The 12,500-nt window shown below is 34.6% G+C and overlaps 2 protein-coding genes and 1 non-coding gene across 3 annotated transcripts; 1 reads left to right on the top strand and 2 right to left on the bottom strand.

The window, feature by feature from the left end:
* Positions 1-1,213: 1,213 nt before the first annotated feature.
* On the bottom strand, positions 1,214-1,287 carry TRNAI-UAU. The gene has a single exon. It is a non-coding gene; the product is annotated as a tRNA-Ile (tRNA).
* A 498-nt stretch (positions 1,288-1,785) lies between these two features.
* On the top strand, positions 1,786-4,667 carry LOC109187311. Its single transcript, XM_019337490.1, has 5 exons — positions 1,786-3,185; positions 3,255-3,389; positions 3,718-3,887; positions 3,966-4,143; positions 4,348-4,667. The coding sequence occupies exons 1-5, from the start codon at positions 2,502-2,504 to the stop codon at positions 4,519-4,521; spliced, it is 1,341 nt and encodes a 446-aa protein (XP_019193035.1). The 5' UTR covers positions 1,786-2,501; the 3' UTR covers positions 4,522-4,667.
* A 1,365-nt stretch (positions 4,668-6,032) lies between these two features.
* On the bottom strand, positions 6,033-9,847 carry LOC109187223. Its single transcript, XM_019337368.1, has 7 exons — positions 9,462-9,847; positions 7,857-8,042; positions 7,519-7,700; positions 7,263-7,408; positions 6,917-7,178; positions 6,531-6,833; positions 6,033-6,426 (listed from the first exon to the last, which is right to left on the bottom strand). The coding sequence occupies exons 1-7, from the start codon at positions 9,805-9,807 to the stop codon at positions 6,178-6,180; spliced, it is 1,674 nt and encodes a 557-aa protein (XP_019192913.1). The 5' UTR covers positions 9,808-9,847; the 3' UTR covers positions 6,033-6,177.
* Between the last annotated feature and the right edge of the window lie 2,653 nt (positions 9,848-12,500).

The following is a 12,500-nucleotide window of genomic DNA, read 5'->3' as shown; positions in this document are numbered from 1 at the left end:
GGTTCCAAAGTGAATGTGTAGGCATGGTTCCAAAGTGAATGTGCAGGCATGAATTCATAATTTATGAATGTCCGTGATTTCGGACGGGAATGTGTAGGCATGGTTCCAAAGTGAATGTTCAGGCATGAATTCATAATTTATGAATGTCCGAAATCATTGTTCACCTCAAATTAAAGTGAAACCGCAAAATGTGAAAATGAAAAAGAAAAGTCACGCAATTAATTAAGAAAAAAAAAGAAGAAGATAACGGTGTACTAACACCGTTGGAACCGTGTTCACCATGAATGGTGAACACGGTTCCATGGCATAACGCTCCTCGATTTTTCATTCGACACATCAATTAACTCATTTAATTTATTATAATATCATATTATTCATACTTTTATTCACGTGTTTTTTTAAATAATAATTATAAATATTATTCAAAATTATATAATTTGAAATAAATCACATATTATTGTATATATTCATTAATTACTTGTAAGTTGTAAGTTAACTAAAATTGAATTATTCGGATAATTTGATACTTTTTTTTAACCGTTGTGATTAAGGACACCAGTCACACCACTAATCCACTATGGGGATGGCTTGGCCTTTTATAATTGCTAAGCGCCAGGTTTTGATGGCCTTTTATGATGTCTAAGTGCCAAGTGCCAAAGGTTATATTTGGTGTGTATATAATATGGTTTTACTTAAAAAAAGGGATAATTTGGTAAATTTATTGTGGATCATTGTCTACGTAGCAACATAGATCATGTAGAAAAATGACATCGTTTGATTTTTTTTTTCCTGTTAATAATTGTAGACGGCAAACTCCATTATGATTCATATCAATCTCTTTCATTATTTAGTTTCATTTTAATTTATATACTTACAACAACATTAAAGTACTATTGTAATTTAATTACAGTTAAAAAAGTCGAGGTTGTAGTACATCTCTAACCAACTGACCAACGGGACCTCATTATTAAAGTAAATTTTTATGTCGATTCTCATAGCTGTGTGGGCCATTAATACAAAGATATATTTTTAATATTAAAAATATATCTTTTGTTTCCTAAAAAAAAATATATTATTTGATACTATACAAAATCATGTATTTCCCATGAATACAGATCTTGTTGTTAAAAACCCAGCCCAGCAAGGCCCAATAAGCTCGCGTCCTTAGTCCATAAGAGAGCATGGGAGGAAATTTGAAAATGGCCACTTAAAATGGTCCCGGCGGGGCTCGAACCCGCGACCTTCGGCTCATAAGACCAACGCTCTAACCAACTGAGCTACGGGACCTTGTTGTTAAGCATAAGTAATTTTAATATCTAAAGTAAGATGACCCATTCGCAATACAGCAATAATACAAATTCCATGGCGTTCACACCAGGTCTTGAGCCTTCTTCGCATATGAATTTTCACTCCCAATAGCAAACCTGTTTACATGAATCTCAACTGAACAGAACAATCCTAAGTTTGTTACCTGTAGATATGTTGATGCTAAGATGAGAGAAAACTAATGTTTTATTAGGCCGACCCAAAACTCACAGCGGATTTTAATCGTTGATATTGTGCAAATTTTAGTATAAAACACCATTTTCATCTATTTAATCCATGTGTCTTTTTCCCACAAAAAGATGAAAATGTGCTACTATAACTGGTAATGAATCCATGCAGATAATAGGAGTCACAGTCACAGATGGCAAAAGCTGAAAAAGGATTCACTCCACTAATTAAGATTAGTACAGTGTGGGAACAGATCATACATAGATTGTCTCATTGTCATCTTCATCATCGTATACCTAAATCAAGAAAAGCAAAGCAAAGAAAATCAGGGGGAGGACGGGAGAGTCGGTCTAGGAAAGAGAAGACGAAAAGGAAGAGTGGAGCGACGAGCGAGGGTTTTGGCGAGAAAATTGAGGGAGAAAAAATTGGGAGAGAGACCGTTTTATTAGGCTGCTTTAGATTTCCATTTATATCTTCAATTTTCACACTATTTTTTCTTCTAAACTTTGTGTTTTATATTTGAACTTTCCCCTTTTTCATCTGATCTAATATGTGTATTTGACAGCTCCCTAACAACTGTGTTTCACAGGAAAAAAGAAAAAAAAGGGAAATCTGAGTGCAAAGTTGAAAGCTTTATCTCTCCCTGTGTGAAGAAATATCGTAAAGTTACCATCTTTGCTGGATTTTGGGTTGTATTTCTTACCATAAAAGTTGCTGATCTTTGCTCCATCAGCTGTGAGATATTATGCGATCGTCTATAGATGCTGAATAGGGACGTGGGATTTTGCATTTTTCCTTGATGGGTGCTTTCTTGATTCTCCATTTCCCAATTTTTACTCCTTTTTCTTCAACCACCATATATTGTGTATAAATTTTCAAGATTTTGTGTAGCTCAGGGATATAATGGTGATGCGGTGGGTGGATTTGGTGTCTGTATGAAATCCCCTTTTGGTGAATTTTCAAGATTTTGTGTATGTATAAAGGTGCCCTTTTGGCTTTGAGAATTGATGGCAATGGCTCAAGAAGAACATGGGCAAAGGTGTAGTAATAGTAGCAGTGATGATAGGGGGTTGGAATGTGGTGGTTTTGGTAGATCTTCCAAAAGGTTGAAGCAGAAAAGAGTCCCACAAAGGGGGCTGGGTGTTGCTCAGCTTGAGAGGATTAGATTAGAGGAACAGCATAAGAAAGATGCAACTTTACTTTCTGCTACTGTTTTGTCTTCATTCCCAACAGTTTCCCAGACCAATTCCTCAACATGTTTGCAAATACAACAACAATTACCTAGTATTGTGTCGCCCGCTTTTAGGCCTCACCTATCTTCCCCTTCCATTCCCCTCCCACCACCCATAGATCTCACCTCACCGAGGCCCGCCTTTCGATCAATCCCACCCCCACATATACCCAAGATCAATGCTATGCATCCGAGCCCCGTTGTGCCATTGTCGTTGTCAAAAATGTTGAGTGTGGGTGTGGTTGAGAGGAGTTGGTCAGGTATAATGGTTCCGGGCCATGGCCATTGGCCTAAATTGTGGAACGGGGATGATAATCTTGAAGGAGAGAATCATCACCAAGGTGTCGTCGAGTTTAGGCCTAGTATGAAATTCCCCATTGAACCACACTCGCCAATTTTGCCTCTCCCTAGCATGTTGCAAAGATCAGAGCGACACGAGCAGTCTGTTTCTTCATCAATGGTTAGCCAACTAAATTAGTGCTTTGTAGTTTCTATGTGAAGGGAATCTAATTAGTTCTTGAAATTGCAGGTGAATGTCTCAACGGGGATCTCATCATCCTCGTCGTCATCATCATCATCTGTTTTAGAATTCTTGATGGAGCCCCCTTCAAACCAAAATTACAACGGGAAAAATTATGCACCTCTGTGGCCCGAGGAAGTCAAGGTAGTTCTATTGCCTGCATTTTGTTTGCTCATCCACTATACTGAAATCAACTTGCCTAGTTGTCTGTAAACTCAAGTTAAGGAATTGTGTTCTCTATGAATATGAATATGATGACACATATATTTAGTTATCTGGATCGTAGTTACACAAAAATATTGTTGTTATTTAGTCTTTAGTAGGTTATGAGTTGGTGGTTTCATCTGTATTCTGATCCTTAAAATTTCAGAATAAGATAATTTGGTGTGTCTTCTGATGCTATTATTCATGGGTTTATGTTATGATCTTATTTGGGTAATGGCATTTTCTGTTTGTTACCGATTTAGTGTAGATGGTTGGCAATAAGAGAGCGCGTCCCTTCTCTTCAGATTATCCACCCATCCCTGTATTTCATCGCAAATTTCCTCCTGGCTATGATCTTTCCATGTCTAGAACGAATGAATTGGCTTCGTGCTGCATGGATTGCCCGGCTAATGTAGAATCTCGAAATCTACCTACAAGGTGCTATATCGAACCCTGAATTTCACAGAGATATTGTTGAATGCATGGTGATCAAGTGCCTTTCTGCATCTTTTTCAGAGAATGCCCTGCAAACATGAAAGCGCTATCTGAATCCAACCCAGGAAGTTTTACCAATGGAAGTGGCGCAGATTTTCTCTCATTAGCCCCTCCATCAGTATCTTTGCCACGCTCAGATCCAAGATACCATTTCCGTTCCAGAAATTCATATCCCCATAATCAAGACTCATCCAGTCAGGTTAGCAACGCATCCATAAGGTTACAAGTTCAACTCCCAGTGGGAGCGGTCTATTGGCCTTCTTGGCCTGGTTTGAGCCAGCTAGTTATGGGTAACTTAGACTGGTTTACTGGTCCTTTGCTGGCTAGGGTCATATCCTCGGATAGTGAATGCTGGTTTTCCCAATTCATTTGGAATGACTTCTGGTTCTTTGAAAATCTGCAGGGATGTGCAGAAGAGCTTATTCAACGATCCAGGGTGAGTGCGGGATCAGATCAACCTCACGTCTTCAGCTTCTTCCCGTCACCTAGCCTGCAAACCGGGCAAGAAGATAGCCCTAAAAGCAGCAGCCATGAGGGTGAATCCAGTGAAGGTGTTGATCTTAATCTGAAGTTGTAGCAGTATAGCTCATCTCTTGTGGTCATATTCATAGTTTCCATGTGTAATAGTTGAATTGTTCATTGCTTGAGATGATAATTACCTCTTACACGGCAGATAATGTTCCTTCTTTTTTAATACATATATATCTCTTGTTAAAGTTTACAGGGAAGTAATAAAGTATGATTTATACCTAATCCTGGATTTAGAGATAAGAATGTTTGATTTTCTTTTTCCAGAATTATGTTTTAGGGGATTTTTCAACATCAATCAGATACACAGTTTTAAATATTAAAAATTGTTTATGTTGTGGTTTAGATGATAATGTTGTTGGGGGTTATATTTCTGGTGCTTATATTCCCAATCCAATTGAGTCTCAGTTAAAAATTCATGAATGTTTGATTAATTAGATTTTTGTAATAACTTATTTTTTTGAAAAGGTGGGGAGGGGAGAACCCAGCTAGGCTAATTCCTGGCTCTCATTGCCTCATTGGTAAGGCAGCTCTTCGCAGCGTCAGCTTGGAGATAGCTCAAAACCTCATTCGGGGGGTTTGTGAACTCAATCCAATTACATCGTCTTCTCATTCGGGGGGTTTGTAATAACTTATTGTTTCAAAATGTTAAAATTTAAAAAGATGATCAAAGTAGTTTTTTTGATCAGTTTTTTGAAAAAAGTAAATTTGCATGTAATCAATTATCAGCTAATTTACCAAATATTTTTTTACAATCAGCTAATGCTATCAAATAATCAAATTCACTAATTTAATCAGCTAACACTTATTTACCAATCACCCCTATATAACTTTATTGAAATTGTTCTTGACGTGATGGAGAGTTTTGGCCTCAAAACTCTTACTAAAATAAAGTTTTGACTTTTGAAGTTACAAGTAATTTTATTAGGAAGGATGTATATTTACTATATTGTCTTATTTGGTATAAAATATTTTTGTTTTCTCAAGTATAGATCAGAATAAGCAATCAGAGGATTGGGGTAATTTGCATCTCTTACAAAAACAATAGATTTGAATCAAATCTAACCAATTTTAATTGATTCTCATTTAATGTATTAAAATAATAGAATATTTGATTAGTTTAAATGTGATTTTTGCTTAAATAATGCTAGATGTACACAAATTTTTATGATATTATGTGAGATTAATTTGTAATAGAGATGACTAATTACTTTATCACGTTCTTTATTCCATTCTAAAAGTTATATCTTATGATATAGTTATTTTAGTACTGTAAATTAGCCTCTATAAAAAAGGGAGGAGGTCTAGTTGTTGCAATATAGTTAAAGGTGTATTTGAAGAGTGGTTGGATCAGTCTATTGTTTCAAATTTCAAATATTTATTTGAAGACAGTCTATATGAATTGTTGTTATCTGATCAGTGTTAGAGAACATATTTGATGAGTTTTAACTTAAAAAGGGAAAGTGTAAAACTGTCATAATTGAGAGATTAAAATTAGAATCAAGGATCAAAAGTATTAATTTTTTTTAAAAATAACATTTCAACTATGTTATTATAACATAAAAGGTAACTTCTCAACCAAATATATTTATATTACATAAAATACATACATCAGTTTTAACTAATACAGAAATCTAACATTTTCTAAAGTAATGTGAGGTTAATCAAACGGTGAAACGGTCTCTAAGAGTATATAGCTATGAGTCTATGACCAACCGCATTTGAAATCTAGGACATATACCAAAGCAAGAGAGAAAGGATAAAGAAGAAATGCTAATAAGGAAGTCCAGAGTGGAAATGTAGAGCGCGTGCCTCCAAAGACACCCATCACAATGCAGACAATGAGGATAACCAGCACTTCCGATGAGAAGTCCCACCTTAATCCTCTCGCATAAACAAGTCCAAGGAACACTGACAGACAAAGAACATTGTTCATAGTCACTGCTCCATATATCTGCAACAACAAAAGATTACATTAGTACACAGACAAACCGTTAAGCTATAGCTAGTAGCGAATGCGCAACTTTCAAGGTGCTGGACTTGGCCATTCACTAGTACCTCGGAGAATGTTAATGAAGCTGTTCTGAGTTTTTTCCGGCTAGCAAAGATGATTGCTGAGACGGCCTCGCTAGAGTTGGTTGCCAATGGGAGCACGACGAATGAGATGAAGAAGGCGGGGATCTTCGTGGCGGTGGAGAAGTTGTCAACGGCATCCACCAGAGGATCTGCAAATGCAGCTGCAATGGCAGTCCCCAGTAGTAAGAGTGAGGCTGCCTTGATTGAGGTCCATTTGGGATTTTCAGCACCTTCAGTAGCCTCATCACTTTGATCCCCTAAAAGATAATGCTCTCTCTTTGTTTGCTGCAAGTACATTTTTACTGATAGTTGGATTGCACATTAATGTTTATATATTATATATATGCTCCTCAACAACAACAACATACCTCTTGGAAATGTTCGAAATCTGAGATTGATTCGGGGCAAACTCTGGGACCATAAAACTCATCAAGCCATTTATCTACTCCAGCAACGAATTCCTCAAAATCAACTTTACCATCATTAGAGGTATCAAAATCCTTCATAACTTTCTCTACCGCATCGTTTTCATCTAGGTTTACCCCATCAAGAGTGATTCCAACAACTAAGGCTTTTAATTCAGATTGTGAGAGATGGCCATCTCCATTTGCATCAACTCTTTTGAACAGCCTATCATAATTGTTTATTTTTTCCTCGTAAATAAATATATCAATATATCAACAAAATGTGAGTGTGGATGGGTTAGAAGCTTACTTTTGCAGAACTTCTATATTAGGTGTTCCCTGATCTGTGGAAAGCCTTCCCAAAGCATGCATTTTCAATTGTTTCAAAACCCCTGATATAACGTGTTTATGCTTCGAATAAGCAAGCCGTCTGGCTTGTATCCATGGTTGAAAGACCTGAATTAGCAATCAAAAACAGTAGCTAAGCAGAAGATCGAGCAAGAAAGGGGTGACAGAGCTTTAGATTTTGGCTCGAAAACATGCAAAATCATTCAATCACTAGCAACCTGATAAAGGCAGTATGAAATCAGAAGTGAAAGCGAAAGGACGAGAGCTATCAAGACCGTCAAGTGCCTTCCTGAAGACGAATGGAGGAGCTGTGGCAATTGAACAACGACAAACGGGATTACTGATACAGCCATGATCATTGCAGCATATCTTGTCCAGACATCAGTAGTAACACCAGAGCCTGCATAGACCCAACTGTTGATGATCATATATATAATATATAAACATAAATGTGCAATCCAACTATTAGCTCAGTATTATAGCTGAGATGGAACACATGCTTCAATTTGGTATCAGAGAGTAGTCTGAATAGACACAACAGGCATGAGGAGCTCACCAGTGAAGCTGTAACCTTTAGTGTCCCTCAAGTCTACAGCAACAGAATTTTGAATGTCACATTTGCCAACAAGCACGCAGGTCCCCCAAATCACAGTGAGAAGCATCACTGTGGACCCAGCTAGCAACCCCATTCCAACAGAGACCTGGCTCTGAGCTTCCACTACACTCCCAGATAGCCCAGACACTGAAACACATACAAGGAGGAATATAATATACATCTACCATTCTCAGATATAGTCAAAAAGTAAATCTTGTTACCTAGATGAAAACAAAATGAATGATAGAAAGAACTTGAATATAAACTATTTTGAGCTCCTAGGACCTTGATTGGAAGGGAACACACTATTTCAAAGGGGTCTATTTGGCACACCTAACTAAAAATTGATAGTCGAAAAGCTAGTAGCTAATAAGCTAACCACTTAAATTAAAGTATTGAATAAGCTCATAATGTAAAAAGGCATAAAAAGATAAACGGAAATATTAGAGTTTTGATTAATGAAAGTTAAATGGTGTTGTTTTTTTTGTTTTGTTTTGTTTTTGTTTGTTTTTTTTTTTTTTTTTTTTGTTTTTTTTTTTTTGTAAATTAATAAGAATAAAAAAAAAATTGCATTTTTCGTCCTTAAATTACAGGTAATTGTAGGATTTGTCCCTACTTGTCGATCGTGCTCACTTCTTTTCCCCAAGGTATAACTGCTGTTGCAAATTTTATATTTTTTCTAACAAGTCGTACTCACTTCTCATCCCGTTGTCCCTAAGCTATAATGTACAATTGACGTTGCAAATTTCATCCCTAATATTTTGTTAAAAAAAGGACGACATTTGCAATGTCAATTATATCTCAAGGACAAAAAAAAAAAGTGAACACAACCAACGAGTATGGACGAATTTTAAAATTACCGTATAATTTAAGGACAAAAAGTAAAATTTTGCAAAAAATAAAATAAAATTAAAAGTCAATAAAACTATTATTTTAAACATCTCATATTTTACTCTTATAGTTTAATTTTAATTTAAAACAAATGATAAAACAAGCTCTACCAAACATATACATAATTATCACGGGTTTTCCCCACTCAATATTCTACTTTTTCCCTTTTAAGATTTCATTCTATAATCTACCTTATCAATAGCCAATTCTCACCTCAAAAATATTATATTAAAAAAGAAAAAGAAAAGAAAAGAACAGAAAAAAAGATGATGACCTCAAGAAGCAACAATCTTAGCTTGAAGATCTGAATTTTCATTTTGGTCCCCACTCCCCAGACCCCAATCCAACTTTTTTTTTTTTTCTATCTAAAAGGACCACCATTAATAAATTAGCTTCCAGCTCAAATGTTCAAACGTATTCCCTTAAATAAAACTATATTATGTATATGTTTAAATTATTACTCCCTAAATTTTAATTTTTGACGTGTCAAATAAAAATGCTACGGAGTATTTTCTAAAATGAGACTAAACGTAATATTTTCCAAAGTATATTACCGAAATTGTCACAATTATGATGATTTTACCGACTCACAACTCCATTTAACAATGCTAATTTACCGACTAAACTAGGTCAAAATTTAGTGGAGCATCATTTCGAATTGAAGAAAAAGTATACCGAGAATGAGCATAGCATCAGGAAGAGCGCCGAGAATAGGGAGGAAGAGGCCGCCGATGAGACCGGGGCCGAGAAGCTGAAGCAAGAGCTCGCTGCCGCTGGAGAGGTATGTGGCGGCGAGGTACATAAGATATCCATAAACGATGATTAGAAAGATGTTGCCGAGAGCGGTGTTGGTGCAGGGCAGGAAGCCGTAGGTCTGCTTGCATTCACCGGCGGCCGCACTTCCCCCGTCGGACACCAGACCTAACGGGCGATCGGTGACGAGGAGACCACACGCGCCGCCGGAGAGGAGCAGGAGAGGGAGAAGTGTGAGGTACGTTTTCAGAAGCATTTTGGGAGGCATGACTTAGCATTCAGTTTTCAGCTTCTTTATGAGATATATGGTTGGTTGTTATTCAGTTTCAGCAGTATTAATTTAGTACGGGCCACCAGTATCCAAGTCGGCAAGTCTAGTTTATTCTTTTCAAAAGTTTCAACCCCAATCCCGACAACTCAGTAGCAGAGATTAGACCTTTACGTACGCACCACGAACCCCTCACTTGGAGAGGAGGTTGTCTGCCGCTGGTGAGACTCAATCCTGATCATTCTTTCCAACTTTCAACTCTATGACCAATTGAGTATGGGCAAATTTAATTTATTTATATTATATATAAGGGAAGTTAATAAAGTTATATATTAATCCTTTTTGTTTTTTCTCATTAAATTCACCAATGTTATCATTTTGATATGATGAGAGGGGCCGAGGATATGACTCTCACTTTATTTTATGGCAAAAGAAAAAGTCCCAACCGTTGAAGTTAACAAATAGTATAATATAGTGATGAATAAAATAACGCAAATGGGTTTTAATTTGACATATTCAATATGTTAAAGGAGGATCTCATCATAAAAATTTTTATTTAAAGAAAAATCACATATGGTGTTATTTAAGTATGGGTAGTTGTGCATGTTCTATCTAAGGACGAGACAAGCTAAGATTGCTATGGCTATCTAGATCTAGATAGACGACAGAAGTTAGGTCGTCTTTTTTTGAGATGACAATCAAATAATAATAATAATAATAATAATAATAATAATAATAATAAAGGCAATTTGTGATTCATATGAGAAGAGCTATGAATTGTAATTTCTTCCAACAAAATAATGTAGTTTCTTTTTTTATTATTAAATTATATTATTTATATTAAATTTTAATTCATACCAATCAAATACCTCATTACCTCATGATTCTCCTTAAAAATAATGTTATGGTTGACATTGATAAATTTGTTATACAAATTAAAATACAACCTACAACCTACAATCTACATATTTACATTATATCATTGGCACCAATTGCTTCTTTCATCAATAAATAATTTTTTGTTTTTATTTAAGAAAAGAACAAGTGCTATGTCGACCATCCTATTAAAAGGGGAAAAAAAGTGACCACACGTCGTCACCGGCCTATAAGAAAAAAGATTTAAACACCATGTGACCTTTTAAGTCTTTAATCCCCGATTCTCATGTCTCAAGATTTGTTTATTTTGTCGGAAGGATAATTCAACAATCATTATTGCATGGACCATGGTCCACACAACTGTGTAAATCATAAATAAAAAATACATTTTTAATATACTAAGGTTACATTATTTATGTACGTAAAGTACATTTTTTGAAAATACATTTTTAATATACTAAGGGTACATTATTTTATATAATGTACATTCAATACAAAAAAAAAAAATGTACTTTTAATATATTAAAAATGTACCTGATATTCGTGGTCCACACAATAATTTACCATAATTGAATGGGTAGAGCATAAATTTTGTATAAAAACGTTAAGAATTTTATTTTTGTCAATAAATTTTTAATTGGATTAATCGTATATGATATTTTTTAGTGTAATCTATTTTACTTGTATGTTTTACAGATTATTACACAAAAATAGAGTTTATCTAGTATCTAGTATAAACTCATACGGTAACTGACTTTTCTTGGTATACAAAATTTATGTTTTTAGTTATTTATATCCATGAAATACTCTTTTATTTTTTTTGAAGTGAGTTTTACTTTTATATTATCGCAATTTTAATTTATCACTAATTTTCTTTTGCATTTATGCAATTCTAAATAATTTTCAAATTATATTTGGTGTACTATGAAAACAATTGCAAATTTAATTTTATTAAAAATTATGTCATATTATTACTTTATAAAATTTTGATGATCGTTTTAGATTTAATATGTTGTTATTAATTATGTCTTATTTTTTGTAAAATTTGATGATTAAAAATAAATTACTATAGAGTATCTTTTTAGGAAAATACAATGTGTACTTTCATTTTTTACTCTCAAATTTTACTTCAACACACAAAATCTTGTTGATGTAGACACTTATATTGAGACTCATATGAAAAAAATAGCTTATTCTGTCACATCAAGGACTAAAATTGAGAGAGTAAAATTTAGAGTACATGTAGTAGAACTTATTAAGGCATAGTTGTAAAAATTAACGTCGGTCAACAGCTAGTTTTGCACTGGTAATCAAATTTAGACACAATCTTTGACACCTAAATTTGTACTAAATTGTTCGTCTACATTAGAAGAAGGTTCAATATAATAGAAATTAAAATAAATATATAAATAAAGAAATTGATTAAAAGCCAAGGACTTTGTAGTCTGATAGCACCACGTTGCTCTCTTATATTGGAAATTGTGGGTTCGTGTCTCAGTGAAAGCGGTATTGATTTATTGTGCTTTAGTATGTTGAAAAAGTAGTTATGAACATATACTGCATTGTAACAGAGTCAGTAGTACTTTTTTTTAAAAAAAAAAGTTTACTAAGAAATACTAATTAACTTTTTTTTTTGGTCTTAAATTTTATAGGAATTAATTGAATTGATAATAATATCATATGGGGTCCTCCGAGTATGGTGATTTTGCTACGTTTAATTCTAAACTTTCAAATTGATTACTCGTGATCCTTCGACATCCAATTGTTACAATAATACAATATGTTGTTCAAGTTAATCATCCATGATTCTTCAACTA

The sequence above is a fragment of the Ipomoea nil genome, unplaced genomic scaffold, assembly GCF_001879475.1.
Source record: "Ipomoea nil cultivar Tokyo-kokei standard unplaced genomic scaffold, Asagao_1.1 scaffold1421, whole genome shotgun sequence".
NCBI classification, from domain to species: Eukaryota; Viridiplantae; Streptophyta; class Magnoliopsida; order Solanales; family Convolvulaceae; genus Ipomoea; species Ipomoea nil.
This window is presented reverse-complemented; position numbering and strand designations above follow the sequence as displayed.